Source organism: Cavia porcellus, unplaced genomic scaffold (assembly GCF_034190915.1).
Source record: "Cavia porcellus strain 051 isolate PalLab524CR breed Dunkin Hartley unplaced genomic scaffold, mCavPor4.1 scaffold_23, whole genome shotgun sequence".
Lineage (NCBI taxonomy): Eukaryota > Metazoa > Chordata > Mammalia > Rodentia > Caviidae > Cavia > Cavia porcellus.
In genome coordinates, this window is record NW_026947506.1 from 11,365,604 (window position 1) to 11,382,113 (window position 16,510).

The window sequence follows — 16,510 nt, forward strand, 5'->3', positions numbered from 1 at the left end:
TCAAAACTTAAGTTATTAAAAAAAAAGCCAATGCTTCTATACGCAAGTTAATTTCACTTGATTAATTACCAATTCAGTATAAAGCCTGGGTGCCTGACAGTTATGGACAGGAGGTTCAGTGAAAGCCAAGTCCAGCCCTCCTCCCTGCTCCTAATGTCGGAAGTGAATTCTCCCAGGTTGCATCATCATTAATTCCCAAATTGCCTGCTTGTTCCTTCTTTCCTTTCTTCTTTTCTCTAAGCACTCCCAATTCCTTTCAAAAGCAATCTCTAGTTCTATGGTCTTGATTCTTTCCATTTACTTCTTTTTATGGATTATTCCTACCACTTCTTTCTTTGACAGTAGTATCTTAGAATTATAATTTCTATTTCTTCATCCACTTTGCTCTTTGTCCTGTGGCTAGCAACATTTTCAGAAATAAAAACAAACTTTATGCTTCCCCTTGACCCTCTTATGTGTTCAACTATTTATTATCAAACGGCCCTTCGTCTAGATTTCTCTGCGGGAAGCTGATACCCAGCTACCTCTAGTGTGTGAGGACTTGCTAGCAACACAGGATCCAGACCGGCTGAGTCACAGGTGTGGCTTAGCAAGGCCTCCAATAGGGACTTCGTTCCAATGGGAAAGCCCTAGCCCGCACACTGAGTCTCTTCCAAGTCCTACCTTACCTTAGCTTTTTGGAATTTAGCATCAAGCTCCTCATCATTTTCCCCAAATTGAAAATGTATAAAAAGTCATACACTTTCTAATGGATTTTTATTGAGGCTGTGACATTCCTAATCTCTCACTAGCCAACCATTTATTTCTTCTTTTCAATTCCTTTCTTCTGCATATACTACCTGGTTAAATAGCAACCTTTTTTTTTATTTAAGTGGGAACATTTTATATGAAGAAATTCTGTAACCAGAATTGTGGAAAGAATTAATTCATGAACCAAGGTACCACTGAAAATGCACGTACAGCTGACATGTATGTTGATATATACCTGCGGTAAATAAAACACAGCTCCACGTAATCTAGTATTTCAGTCCTTGATGCCTTCCCAATGGTAGGAAGACAGGAAAAGTAGAAAAAGTCTGCTCTACTTCTTCCTCAACATTTGGCACTAAAAGCTCACTTCATATAATTCCTACACTTCTCCTACTTTGCCCTTCCTTTTTCTAAAGAATCACTTCAGCTTCCTACCCTCTATACTTCCTTTCTTTTCATTTACTCCCTGTATGTATTACTGTTCTTATTCTTCACTCTTTTCTCTCCCCTTTATTTTCTAACTCAGACCTTAGAATAGCTTGAACTAGAACTAATAATTTAGCTCCTTTACTGACTGTCAAATTTAACCTGTTGCTGAAACTTGATTATATCTTATTACTACTTTATTTCTCTTTTTCATTACTCTGCACTTAATAGGTAATTTTCTTTGGCCATTAGAATATAGCAAATGTTTTGGTTTTAAATAAACATATTGTCAAATGACTTTTCTAAAAAAATTATAGACTTATGTATATTTCTTACCTTCTACTTGTCCATTTCCTGTATGTTTTCCTCTTTCATCTGCAGCTACAGACAAAGGATCAACAGACTTCTGTGGGAGATTCTCAGAGATACTCTGTTAAAATTAGTACAGCAGTAATGCATTATACAAAGATTTCCTAATCATTTTCTAAGAGGTTATCTGATTTTTCTATCTTAAAGCAATTAGATTTAATAACGGGAAGCATATACTGAAAACCGAAACATCTCAAACGAGAGCCTTCTGTCAGGCCCACTTTGGTGCTGACTTTGTAAAGCAGGTGTGGAAAGTCACAGGCGGGATTCAGGCAGAACTGTCTCCGATGTGCATATTTCAACTTGGCTTCAGAATAGGACTAACTCTACTTTGCTTTCCCCAACAAGGATAACACTAAAAAAAATACAGATTTAAATGAAATATTTTCAAATTTAATGTTTTTATGAGGGTATGTTTGTGATATATAAGAATTACAATTGTTGGCTGGGGATTTAGCTCAGCGGCATAAGCACCTGCCTTGCAAGCAGGCAGTCGTGAGTTCGATCCCTGGTACCGATAAAAAACGAAAAAGACAAAAAAATAAAAATAAAAAAAAAGAATTACAATTGTTTTGGGGAACTGGTACATATGTTATCATTGCTTGCTCACTTTTGTTCCCTTTATACCATACTATCCCTTTCCTTGTCCTGATCAAACAAATTCATGTAAGTACACTTGTTGTAAATCAGCATTAAATGTCTAATCACAGAAGTCATTTTAGTGTTAAAATACTCAATTAACTAAGAAACTTCAGTGTCATGTTGGGTAAAATCAACATTGCAGAAGCTACTTCATTTATGTAAACAACAGCTTAGAAAATAACTATTTCGGGGGGTAAAATTTTTACTGATAGGAAAAATAGCTATAAGTGAAAATATACTAATAACTATGTTATTTTTGAGTAACAGTACACAAATATTAGACACTGTAAGTAACTGCTTCCCAATTAAGGAAGAACTGCAAAAAAATATAAAAAGATGTAATGGAAAGAGCAGCAGTATAAAAGCTTTTATTTATTAAGTGCCCAAAAATGTGCCACGTACTTATTTGTACCTTTTGTTTTCTGTTATAAAACTATAAATGAGTACGTATGATGACAGTTGCTGTACTCCCTGCTTCCTGGCCACTGTAGGGTGTTATGGCCCATGGCTCTCTGCTCTCTGTCCACGATGTCCTCCCAGATTTTCCTGTGGCTGGCTCCTTCTCACTCTTAAGTTAGCAGCAGTTCACTCTCATTCCCATTTAACTACAGCCCCCACTCAAAATCCTCTAACCTAGCCAGGCGTGGCAGCACACAAGTGTAATTTCAATACTCTTGGAGGATGAGGTATCAGAATCACAAGTTCAAGCCCAGCTTGGATAATGTGGTGGCTTAGCAAGACTCTGTCTCAAATTAAAAAAAGTGCTGGAGATATAGTGCAATATAAAGACCATAGGTTCAATTCCAAGTATTGAAAAAAAATGTACTTGTTGCTTTCCTGGTCTATCACTATAGCATAAGACTTCGATATATACCTAGCACAGAGGGGGTAATCAAAAACAGAATCCAAGGTCAAAACATTTCAAGTTTCACCAGGGAAGCCTCAAGCATCAAGCTACTATATTCTACCAGGATATCTCCATTAACAGTTCACTGACTTAGCATTTCCAAATCAGCAATCTACACACCCCTCCCAACTTTCTTAATGTTTTCTTGATACTATTATTTTAGTGTTCTCAGATTAGGAAAAAGCTTTCAACATTTATTCAGTCATTACCAACCCCACTTAGATTATTCTACCTTACATTTATATGTACATTTTACAGTTTTCAAAGTACTTTTACATTTCCTACTACATTTATTTATTATATCTAAGAGGCAGGTAATATCACATTTTTATGCATAGTATCTGTATATATAGTAAGGTCACTAAAAGCCTAATAGGTTAAATGATTTTTTCTAAGATTCAACAGTTTCTAAATGACAGAACCAGGATACTTAACATGTCTTGTGATTTCAAGTATTGTGCTAGCACCATGATGCCAGAGATGCTTAGACCTAAGAGATCAGGCCCTTTCCACAATGGTCACTTTAAAGTAAGTTGTCATTGATTACAGGGTCATCACTATAAGCATGGCTGCTATAAAGGCACGCAATGCATTATACATTCAAAGTTGGTTTCTGCTTTTTAAAAATACTGTAAAACCAAGCTGTGATATTAATGTCATATATTTACAACTCCTCATATCCTTTCTTCTCCTGAATTATTCCTTGCAGATCTATACTTTGTAATCCAAATATAGTAATACTTTCAATTTCCACTCATTATCTTTTCAAGTTAACACACTGTAAAGATTATGATCCAAACATCTGCTCTGACTCTCAAGAGAACTTTTACTCATTGGCCACCGGCTGACCTGGGACAATTCTTTAGTTTTTAATCAACTTAATTTCAGAATCTAAGCTGATGGCTTACAACATCTAGATCTTAGTTTTTCACTGCACTGGCTGCACTAAATGAATGCTGCACGCGCAGCAGTGGCTCAATCCCTCAGCCCTCGTTCATCTATGCATTCCTTCAGCTGCAGTACAGGGCACTACACCTGCGGCCCTTGGTACTGAGCCACAATCCCAGTGCCTTTGACTTTTTGAGACAGAGTCTCACAAAACAGCTAAACTGTCCAGGTGATTATTAACTATGGGTTAAAAAATGTGAGGAAATAATTTCTTACAGACCTATGAAGAGGTGAGAAAACAAAATCACATTATCCCCCTCTATATTTAAACCTCAATAATGCTTATTTCACAAACAAAAGACAATACCTCAGAATCCCAAGGCGATTCGTCTTCATCTCCTAATCCCAGTGCAAACATCATATCTGTAAAATGTAGTCAGACACCTTAATGAGAACATTTACGGCTATGAATTTTACATATAATCTGCATTCATATATATCTCAGTAAGATACCAGTAACAGTGAAATAATTTCAGTGAGGTAAAGCATTATCAGAAAGAAGTTGGTGGAAGGGAAATAGTAAAAGAAAAAATTTTAAAAGAATGGATATCATCTTTTGGATCTATACACTTTTAAAAATAATAGTATATAAACAAGAAAATCTTCACAGCTATTCACTAACTTACCAGTTTTATAATCTTTCTGCCCACCATCAATATTAGTCATATTGTCATTTGTTTGCTCTTGTGAAGCATTTTCAACAACAAAAGTATCGGTTTCTGTCATTCTAATTACTGGCCCTGGTGCATTTTCCTATAAAAAAAAAAAAAAGACGACAAAGAACTAAACATGAAAAAACACCACCCACCCACTCAGTAAAATGGTAAAAAGCCCAGGCAAATCTATCAGATCATAGGGATTACTTTGGAAGAAGGTGAAAACTGAAAACATTCTGTAAGCAGATGCAGAGATACATGAAAACAACTAAAAACAGAAAAGTATATTTCATTGGCTTTAAGAGTGGAGTCCAAAGTTAGGGGCCAAAACCAAGAAAAGGCAGATCTACCTGGGAAGCTCAGGAAAACTCCTAAAATCTAGTATCCTATTTTGAAAGGGAGAGAAGGTGCACACAGGAAGGGTGTCATGGGCTGTAATGGCTGATACAGTGCGTCAACTTAAGAAGTTTACAAGTTGAACTAAGCGACTCAGCAGGCAGCCAGGGTCTTCATTTTGTAAGCAACACCAACCTGTGCAAGAGGAGGGCATGGAGATAATGTGAGTGCACCCCTGCCCTGGGGGAGACTATGCTGCTTCCAAGGTAAGGGAGGAAAAGACTTGTTCCCTCCCTTTTGCTCTTGTTGCTTCTGCTGTCCTCTGCCATCTTGAACTGTTGCCTTTCATCGTGCCACTCTGCCCTGGAGCCAACTGGTTACAAACTTGAAACCCCCACAAACTGTGAGCTAAGTAAACCTTTCCTTCCTTAATTTTGGGTGCTGGTTATTTCACCTCAGCAAGGAAAGAGAAGTAACCAAAACAAGGGCATTCCAGATAGAGCAGCATAAACAAACGAGGCATAAAACAACAGAGCAAAAGAAAGCTGCCCACGTAATGTGACAAAACTAGAATACAGTTCCTGGAATGGCAAGGCAGATCAAACAGGAAAATCAGGGGCCAACCACACCAGGCTAACTTCAGGCTGGAATGGGAACCTTCCATTTGTGTAATGGGGATCTGCAGATTCTTGCCAGCAGCATAAGACAGATGACAGCACAATGGGGGAAGAAAGAACAAAAAAGACTATTATTTCTAAACGATGGGAGAGAAAATGAATCCACACATAAAAAATGGTGAGCAGAATATACACAATGTGAAAGGCTGTATAGGTGACCAGAAGGATGGTGGGCCAGGATTTCCCAGCTCCAGAGATTTGGAGCCATTTACTATAATGGAAAGGTCAAAGTCAACATCTTCAGGTAGATCATCAAATTTGATGGGCCAAGGACTAAGCAAACACACTAGAAGTAGGAGTGGGGGAGTAGATGACCTTGCTCAGGAAAGTATATGGCTCAAGAAGAGATAAGTATTTGTAAAATATAGCAAACTGATGTAGTAATGCTAACTTATGCAGAACTCTGAAACTCATCAAATGAAAACAAGTGGGGGGAAATCCAGGGGATTCAATTTTTGAATTATATACAGCAATATTTGTTTCAAGGATATAAACATATAATGTTATTAATACATGCAAATACATCTAGGATATTATGCTAATATGAATTTCATTTTAATTTTTTTGATACCAGGGATTGAACTTAGCTAATATGAATTTTAAAAATGAGATTTAATTCTAAAACAACCAATTTAGGATTTTGCAAAAAGATTCCTACTTAAAAGGAAATCTTATAAGTGTTAAATATAAGCCAGGCCTGATGATGTGTACGTGTGGTCCCAGTTACTTGGGAGACTGAGGTGAGATAATCACTTAAGCTTGGAAGTTTGAAGCCCACTTGGGGAACACAACAAGATCCCATCTTGGAAAAGAAAAAGTTTTAAACTATAAAAGAGAAATAGTGATGTTTTTACAAAATTAGGTATTTTAAAATACAAGGTAAGAAAGAAATGTAAAACCCTATTTTAAAATTCCTATTCCCTTATACCAAGAGTTCTAATTTTCTATTTATGCCATACAGGATGGTAGTTAAAAGCTGAAGAAAGGTTGCAGAGTGTGGTGGATGCATGCCTGTAATCCCAGCACTGACTGAGACAGCAAGATTAATGTGAGTTTGAGGCCAGTAAGGGCCACATAGTGTGACCAAGGCCAGTGTGAATGACAGCAAGACACTGTCTAAAAAACAATAACAAAATAGCTGGCCATGGTGGTGCATACCTGTAATGTGGGAAGCTGAGGCAGGAGGACTGCAGTGAGTTTGAGGCCAACCTGGACTATACAGTGAGTTCAAGGCCAGGCTGAACTACAGTGAGACCCAATTTCAAAATGCCTAAGTAAGTAAATAAATAAATATAGTAAAAAAAATAAAGCCATCATATCACAGTTGAAGATTTACTTATTTTGTCTTTTTGAGACAGGGTCTTACTATGCAATTCACACTGGCTTTGAACTCACTTTGCAGCACAGGCTGGTCTCAAACTTGCAACAATCCTCTTGACTCAGCCCCCTGAGTGTTACAATTAACAGGGTTAAAAACTGACGATTTATAAGTCTTCAAATACTGTTCTAATACTCATCAAACCAGACCCAATATTCATAGAAGGGACTAAACTTATCAACAGGATTACAGAGTTATAAGGTATGCGAATTTAAGTGGAAGGCTTTATAACTATAAATACTGAGGCTGGGGTGTAGCAGAAAAGTACAGTGTTTGCCTAGAAAATGCTGGGCTTGATCCCAAGCACCAAAGCGGGAAAAATAAACCCCAATACTGAAATTAATAATGCTTCCTTAAAATAATATCAAATATCCTCATTGCTGGAAATATTTTAAAATTTTAAAAAATCTCTTCTAGAGGTAATTTTGCATACTCTTAGCAATCTTTCCTTCTTTATGTTTCTATGAAAACAGGTAGATTTTAGGGGAAGAAAATCACAAATTGTGATTTAATTTATTTGACATGTACATATGCAAGTTAATTACATGAAGATATTATTAGGAAAAGATCCATCAGAATGTTCCAGAAAGAAATTTCTTCTACACTTTTTAAGAACAGAGTAATTAAAAAAAATTTTTTTCTCATGTAATGGATACAGATTAAAAATTGTATTTAGGTTGGGTATAGTTCAGTGGCAGAGTGTTTCCTACCATGCATGAAGCCCTGGGTTCCCAGAGTTGGTCAGTGAAGGAGACTATCTCAGGTAACAGGGAATTTTAATTCATGACACAATGAAATACAATGCTTAGTTATTTTCTATTTTTTCTCAAGATCTAAAGCCTTTGCTAAAATTATACACCAACAATAAGTAATATGTTAGTTAAATAAGGATACATCAAGCACTAAGTTAAACTAGAAACCGTAAGAATGAAAGTGTCAAACATTAATAATTCATAATAAACCCAGTAAGGTCTAAAACAGATTTCACTGTGCAGTATCTATGAAATACGATTTGCTAGATTAAATAGAAGGTATTTACTGAGTTTAGCAAAAATACAGATTACATTTTCAGTTCTTCATTAAAATCAATTATAGGTCATTTAAAAGCATATAATTTCTTTTTTTAAAATTTTATTTAAAGAGAAAAAAGCAAAACAGAAAAAAAGGGTACAAATAATACAGAATTAAAAAAAAACACTAAGAAATTACTAGTTGATAAATTACATATTGTCATCTTAGAAATAGTTGTTCAAGTTACAAAGTGCTCTAGGATATAACTGCATGTATCTTTTAAGTGTATGAGATAGAAAACCATATTACTGAGTTTTGTTGGATCATTGAACAGAACTGTTTGCAGTCTCACTGTTTGAATGTCTACTTTATACGCTTTAATTTTGTAACTTGAACAACTATTTGTAAGACAATAATATGTAATTTATTAACTAGTGATTTCCTGTTTATTTTTTTTGAAATTCAAATTCTGTATTACTTGTACCCTTTTTCGTTTTTTTTCTCCTTTTTCTCCTTAAATAAAATTTTTAAAAAACTAAAAAAAAAAAAAAAAGCATATAATTTCTAATATATAAGAGAGCTTTTATTTGGTTTTTATTTTTTTGAGTTTTTATTATTTCACTCTTATTTTTACATTTTGACTCTCTTACGAGATCTTATTAACTTATCTTGTTTTATAACTTGTTTCTCATTCAGCTTCAGCTCCATAATTCATCAAGCTCTTTTTTGATTGTTTTTTGGTTCGTTCTTTCCATAACAACATACCTAAGAACTTCTTTACTCCAACTTTTATAAATTTACTTTTGTACATAAATCGTTCCTATTATACTTATTTTCTATTATGATCTTATGGTCTTACATTTCCTTCTAGGATCTTTGTCATCATACATGACTAAAAACAGGAGAAAAGTCTGTTTTAAAAAATCTTACTTCTGGTTCAGATGATGGTGATGAAGAGTAAGATTGAGAAAAGTCCCGGACTTTGACTGATGTTTTAGGAAGAGCTTCAACCACGTGTTTGGTTTTACTATCAGAAACACTGTTGTCAATCAAAGTTCTATTTCCTGGTTCATCAATGCCATATTTTGCTTCTAAGAAAATAAAACCAAAGTAAATTATACATAAAAATACCTACAATTTCAATGAATAGAACAAGAGTAGGCAGTTTTTAATCAAAGAGCTTACGATTTTTCTTGGATTGCTGAGCCGCAGTCCATAACTCAGTTAGGTTTACTTTTGGGACATTCTAGGAAAAAAAAAAAAAACAGCTTTAAGAATTACAAGTATCTAATTTGATCAAATAATATCTACCATTAGAACATGACACAACACTAAGTGCACAGGCTCCCCTTGTTGCTTTTGCCGTCTTCTGCCACCATGAATTGCTGCCCTGTTGCCATGTGCACCCGGCCTTGGGGCCAGCTGATAATGGAATGAAACCTTTAGAAACTGTGAGCTAAACATACTTTTCCCCCTTTAAATAAAGAGCACAGGTTTTAGAATCATTCAGAGATAGATGAGAAATGACAGAGATATCCCAAAATGTTACTCTATATACCTCTAATTAATTATATAAATAATAGGACATTTACTATTTTAACTAAAATAACCAAAAACAAATATTTATCTTTTTTTTTTTTTTTTTTTTTTTTTTTTTTTGTGGTACCAGGATTGAACTCAGTACCTCACGCTTGCCAGGCAAGCACGTAAGTGGCTGAGCTAAATCCCTGGCCCACAAAAACAAATACTTATACCTCTGTCATTCACAGTACTTTGACAAAAACTAACACTTCATAAAATAAAAATTCATTTCTTACATAAGCTTTTAGTAGTAACTTATTTAGATGGGTTAGAATTAGTGTAAGTTTTTAGTTAGAATTACTTGTGTAAGTTTTTAGTAGCAACTTATTTAGATGGGTTAGAATTACCTGTGTAAGTTACTTGTATTCTGTATGTCAAATAGCTAATGACAAATGATTACATCAGTTCAGTTCCTTCCAAGCAAGACAGGAAAAAAGACAAGAATAAATTCTATGAAGCAATGATTGAAGAATCAAAGCCACACAATCATCAAACAGAAGATGTAACTAAATATGCTGTGAACATGAAGATGGACTGAAAACATGGACACTTAAGAAGTGTTTTTCTGGGCCAAGGGATATAACTCAGCGGCACAGAGCCTGCCTGGTGAGCATGAGGTCCTGAGTTCAATTCCAGTTACCTCAGGAAAAAAAAGTGTTTTGTTTTCTGCAAATGAAAACTTGGGGTAAGAGGTAACTCATTTTAAAGAGGTAAGGAAGAGAAAGACACACACACACACACACACACACACACACACACACACACACACACACAAGGGGGAGGACAGAGAGACAGAAGAGAGAAGTGGGATAATGAAGCTGAATATGAACGTAACACAAGGAAGACAAGGAAAATATTAAGAATAAAGGATATAAAGAATTAGGAGCTTTGGTTCAGTCTTTTAAAAAGATTACAGAGTAAAGATTACTGATTTGTGTTACTTTTTACTGATTTGTGTTATTTTTTATAAATACTAAAATGGATTAATTTATTATTGTAACATAGTTCAATTAAACATTCTATCTACCACTACCTGAGAACTGCAGCATTAATACTAGAGAAAGAAGAAAAAACAAAATGTTCTATCAAAATGTTCTATCTGCTAATCAGAGTTCTAAAGAGGAATTACATGTTGAAAAGGTGTATTTAAAAGAACATGGAGTAGGCTAAAAAAGTTTGAGGAATTTTAATATAAAATTGTAACCTAAGTTCAAAGTTAAAAGATACTAGAATGCACTTAACTTTACAATTTATATTCCTCTAATTTATTTTCTTATTTGTGACATATTTCTTCAAGGTTAACTCTCCTAATATGTCCTAAGCATTAAGGGAATATAATTTAGGCCATATTTTTGGAGATTCAATAGACATAACTATTACATGAATCATGCATATACTACTTGTAAAATTCTAGTATGCAGAAATCCATTTAGTGACATTCAAAGGAAACTAAAATGCTTCTTAATACAAAATACCTTATTTCAGGTTTTCAGGATACACACAAATACATTTCCTAATCTCTGGTCACTCATAGTAATGCAGGAGTTTAAAAATGAATATTCTGAGGTACAAAAATTTTTAAACTTGGAACTGTTAGAATGAGATACAGGCACTCTGACTGGATACTTAATGCATACAATTTCTTAAAGTTTTATCATCTGGTTATTTAGAGCATTTAGTTATAGATATGGTTATTATTTTGGTCAAAACATGTATTCTTTATTCAGATGAAAAATTTTAAAAACAGTGCCCTCTAATGGGGAAATGACTCAGAAAACAGTGCAGTCAGGTGTGGTAGCAGTAATGTCAGCACTCTGGAGGTGGGACTAATGGACCCCAAATTCCAGCCCTGACTAAAAATGAAATTAAATAGGCCGGGGATATAGCTCCGCAGCATAAGGGCCTCTGGCAAATGCAAGGTCCTGAGTTCCATTCCTGTTATCAAAAATTAATTAATTAAATTTTAAAAAGAAGAGGGCCAAGGATGTAGCTTACTGCCACAGCTTCATCAACTCCCAGAAACAAAAGCAATAACAACAACAAAAATATTGTAATTCTTTAGTAATATAAATTTTATGAAACAGATTCTAAATTTCTACAATTTCCAGTGTTATTTGAGTCTCAAAACAGAACCAAAAATAGAAAGAGAAAAGCTCACAGAAAAACTGTATGATAGTAAAATAAAAAGTACTTAAAGGAAAAAAAATATTGTATGCACCGTAAATGTTTGAAATTAAGGCACTAAAATTCCATAATGATTATAAAGACTAATAGGATCCACTGAAGATTTATTTAGGCACAAGTATTAAGTCTTGGTAGTATGATTTAAAAGTCACAGTAAGGTGTATTTATCCAAATTTCCTATTTCCTCTATTGTAGGAAAGCTCTCACTAATATAATTGTTATGGTTGATACATTGTCAGCTTGAGCAGATAAAAGTTTAACTTAAGAGACTCAGCAGAGAGCTGGATTTTTAGGTTGTAAATATCCTCATACTGTGCAGGAGGAGGGCACAGAGATTCTGTGTGTGCTACACCTGCCCTGGAGATGGGTGGGGGACTGTGTACAATAAAAAGAAGAGGTTTTCCCCCTTGTTGCTCTGGCTGCTGCCTTGAAGTGTTGCCCAATGCCATGCCACCCTGCCTTGGAGCCAAGCAATTATGGTCTGAAACCTCCAAAATCTGTAAGCTAAACAAACATTTTCCCCCTAATTTTGGGCATCAGGTATTTTATCTCAAGGAGAGAAAGGCAAGGAGGGAAAAGTAACCAAGACAACAATTTTCTTGTCACTGTGTATTTTCTAGTCCATTATTTTTTTCAGTTCTCAACACCTGTAAGTATTTATCAGTTACTTACCAACGCGTAAAAAAATTTTTTCAACTAGTCACAGTGGTATAAAATGGTTTTCCCTGACCAACTTTCCATATAAAACCATGGCAGTTACACTACTGCTAAATTTTGTCGAAGTACTATACAAAGCAAAACTTAAGAGGAAAATTAACCTCACAAAACAGCACTTACCTTGTTATCAAAAACACAGTCATCGTCATCTGATGTAGGCCAGGAATCATCGGGATCATGTTTGTTGGAAAAGCTGTAGAGCCCGAACATAACAAAATTGGGTGACTCCTATCCTTAAAAACTGGTGAAAGACTGGCTATGTGTATACTGAATGATGCTCCTTGGCTGATACAATTAAAATCTGACTGCCATTTAAAAAATATTTTAGTTACTTTTTTTCTGTCTTCCCTTCTTCCAGTGTGTGAAACAGTCAGTAAAGACTCACTTTCTCTCCCACATAGAAGAGCAACAGACTGCAGAGCCTGATAATGATCTGTCTTTACAAGCTGCCTGCCCTGAAGGCTGAACCGAAAATCCAGTCAATGGCTGACATAACTTTTGTTACCTGAACAGCAACAAACCTGACAACCTCAAGGAAGAAAGAAACTTTGTTCCCTTGCCATACTCTGTCTCTGTTTCAACAACTAAGCTGGATGTGATGGTTCGGATCTAAAATGTCCCCTATCATACCTTTTGTGTGGAAGGTGTCTGGATCATGGGATGCTACACTCATCAGAGCACTCATCCACCTTCAAGTTCAGAAGCTGACAGCGCTCTGAGGAGGTGGGGTCTGGTTGGAGACAGGCCACTGGGTCACAGCCTGACGGGTGCATCCTTACTCCTGGCTGTTCAGCCCTCTCCTGCTTCCTGCTGTGGGGTAAGCAGCTTTCTCCACCAGGCCTCACTGCCATGCTCCTTCTGCCTCGGAGCCAGCTGAGTCAAAATAATCCTTTCCACCTTTTAGCTGGGAGTGTGGTCTATTTTGTTCCATTGATGGGAAAGTTACTGAAAGTGATGAAGGCACTGAGTAGCTCAGAAATGGCAGTCTTTTGCAATATGGAAACCACTTACTAAGACAACTCTTTACCCCAAAACAGTACAGAGAGATCTCTGAAACTTTAAAAAGGTTTGAAGGCTAAATGCACAAAAATCAAAGAAAAAACCTATATATCTTGATCACTCTCTTCCCACGGAGTTTAAACTATTAAAATTATAAAATCCAATCACCTTTCTTGTACGGCTCTGCCCTTTTCCGGTACACATAAAGTAGCAAAACCATCATAGACACTCTGACAGTTGAGCAGAAGCATGCTACCAACTGTCAACTGCACACAAGCACCTTCAGTCCTCCCCTACATACACAGGAGGGACATCAGCAAATTGGGAAAGGGATGGAGGGAAGGGACAACCGTCCTGGGTCACAACCCGTGAAGTGCAGCTACGTCCAGTCCCCTGGTGGTTAGGGGTTCTAATCCACCCTCTATACACTGAGAAGGATGGAGGTGACGGGACATTCCTACCTGCTACCTGCTTCCTGCTAGCTAAAATTACCCTAACATCTTTCAAAAGAAATCTTTCAGTTCATCAGTTCCTCAAATTAAACAAAAGAACAACAATCTATTCAGGACTCTTCTGAACCCCCAATTTTAATATACCTTCCTAGGTAACTCCTAGTATCAAGTGTCTTCATTCCTGTATTTATCAAATGTGATAAATCTCAATATATTGATTTCTAAAACCCCACTCTTGTCCAACCTAATGTTGTTCTTCAAATCTGCCCCTGCCTTGTGAATTCCATTCTTATCCTCTACCACTGGGCACCCTAGACTCATTCCTCTCTATTCTGTTCTATTATTGAACCACTCTCAGAACAAAAAATAAGGAATAGTACTAGACTCAGGAATTATGGAACCTGAGTTCAAATCTTATTTTTGCCATGTACTATATTAAGATAAATCACTTTATCATTGAGTTTCAGATTCTCCACGAGAACCACCATCTGGCTAGGATGTTAAACACAAGTTAAAACACCAGAGGGTATTTTGATTGATTTCTTAAGAGTCCTTAAAATCTGAAATTCTACAAGTTTTTGATTCTGTCTAAAGAAATACTAAAATAACAGAATGAAAAAAAATATCAAGAAAAGCAGAAGAAAAAAAATCAAGAAAAATCAAGAAAAGATTTTACTTATGGAGGAAAAAAAAAAAAAAAAAAAAAAACCCAGGAACAAAATTCACAGAACTAGGCAGGAGCAGTATCCTGAAATGAAAACCAAACTGGGAAATCAGTAAGTAGAGAAATGCATGAAAAATATCATCTCCATAGATGCTTAACATGATTTACATGAACAGCCTTCACTTCCAGATCTGATCTAAGACCTCTGCTGGTAAAAATAAGATACTGGTTATCAGTGAATCATCATTATTAGGACAAACTCTTGGGCTCTTATCAGGCTTCTCAGGAAAAATAAAGAGACTCGACACACTCGTGACTTTCTGAACTGATCTGATGTGACCTGTATTTTTTTTTTTTTTTGGTACTAGGGATCGAACGTATGACCTTGCGCTTGCCAGGCAGGCACTTATGCCAATAAGCTAAATCCTCAGCCCCTGTAACCTGTATTTTGATTCCAGCATTGTAGAGGTCCCATTGCAGTAAGCAACGGAATGCATCTGGGAATCAGGCAGGCTAACAGTAAAAACATGAGTCAGCCACATAATTACAGGATCGTAGACCAATTAATGACAACGGCCTAATTAGTAAAAAACAGATTGTAATAGCACAGATGCACAGGCTAGCCTGGAGCAGAACATAATAAAATGTTAAGTTTATTTTCTCTACATTCATTAATTAGTTAACATATAATATTTAAAAATATATAAATCCCTACCTGGTTAAAGAGTCATCTTCAGAATTCTCACACACTATTAAAAGAAAAAGGTAAAATATATTTTGAATCAACAGAAAATATAAAATAGTAAAAGTATAGTACCAATTCTTTGTTGGAAAGTATTCATTTGACTGCAACTGTAGATCATTCTAGAATGAAGATTATACTACTGATAAGCATTAAGAACTCTTTATTTTCCGTTTTTTATTTATCAAATACAAGGAAGAATGGAATTTTATCAAAATATCATAGCTAAAATCAAGCTAACTGCTGGGTACAATGGTATCCTGACTGAATGGTATCATCTTAACAGAAACGATTATCATTAGCATTATCAGTGGCATAAGCCGACAGTGGCAAACAGTAGCATGACTAATGACAATGGAAACAATCACAAAAGAGTAAACTTATTTTTTATGACCCAGACAGCTGCTGCAGGTTTTCAGTTGAAACCGCTGAGTTTTAGGATAAAGTACTTTATCATGAGGGAGCTGTCATGGGCACTCTTATGTGCAACATTGCTGCAATGACGCCAGCTCCCGGTGGAGAAGAGCTCAGAAGGAATCAATGTACTTACTTTTGTTAATCCTCTTCTAGGGAAGATGCTAATGAGGCCCTTTAGTTCTAGCTCTTTTCTCTGCCTTACATGTGACGCAAGCTAGGCTCAAGTTTATCTGCTATTTTACTTCTCACGGAAAGAACCACTGCAAAGAACCACTTAAAAGTTTTTTCAGTCTGAAAGTGAAAAAGTCAGCACTAGGGAGGTTGCATCCAGCTGCCAAGAAGCACTATCTTATATGAAAAAATATATAAAAATAAGTCCATAATTCACTGAAGCTCTCAGAATGTGCCAAGTGAAAGAAAAAACAATTTACTTCAAGTAAACTGTGAACAAAACAAAACAAAACAAAACACCAAGAGCTTTGGATTTCCATGACAGAGAACTGACTCACAGAGAGTCAGGGCTGGGGCTGCACAAGACCACGCATCCCTAGCACTGAGGGAGCGCCGCCAATAATGATAGTATCTGTCATATTATAGTAATATGACTTATACTAAGCCCTCAAAGGAAGAGGAGCATTTTGATTCTTCTGTACT

The 16,510-nt window shown here is 35.9% G+C and overlaps 2 protein-coding genes across 8 annotated transcripts in view; one reads left to right on the forward strand and one right to left on the reverse strand.

Moving 5' to 3' along the window:
* The window catches only part of Znf33b (zinc finger protein 33B), a 100,622-nt gene extending 87,287 nt beyond the window's left edge, over positions 1-13,335 (forward strand). The window contains exon 6 of the mRNA XM_063233566.1: positions 12,941-13,335. Coding sequence (XP_063089636.1) covers positions 12,941-13,008 — 68 coding nt within the window. The 3' untranslated portion in view covers positions 13,009-13,335. The remainder of the gene's footprint in view (positions 1-12,940) is intronic.
* Positions 1-16,510, reverse strand: part of Ankrd30a (ankyrin repeat domain 30A) — a 93,767-nt gene that overhangs the window by 60,045 nt on the left and 17,212 nt on the right. For all 7 annotated transcript variants that reach the window (XR_010042136.1, XR_010042137.1, XM_063233561.1 and 4 more), the window contains exons 8-14: positions 15,413-15,446; positions 12,703-12,775; positions 9,286-9,346; positions 9,031-9,191; positions 4,669-4,795; positions 4,350-4,405; positions 1,513-1,606 (exon numbers count right to left, since the gene is read on the reverse strand). Coding sequence is in view for 5 of the 7 variants with exons in the window: in XM_063233561.1 (XP_063089631.1) it covers positions 1,513-1,606; positions 4,350-4,405; positions 4,669-4,795; positions 9,031-9,191; positions 9,286-9,346; positions 12,703-12,775; positions 15,413-15,446 (606 nt within the window). In the remaining 2 variants the exon portion in view is untranslated. The remainder of the gene's footprint in view (positions 1-1,512; positions 1,607-4,349; positions 4,406-4,668; positions 4,796-9,030; positions 9,192-9,285; positions 9,347-12,702; positions 12,776-15,412; positions 15,447-16,510) is intronic.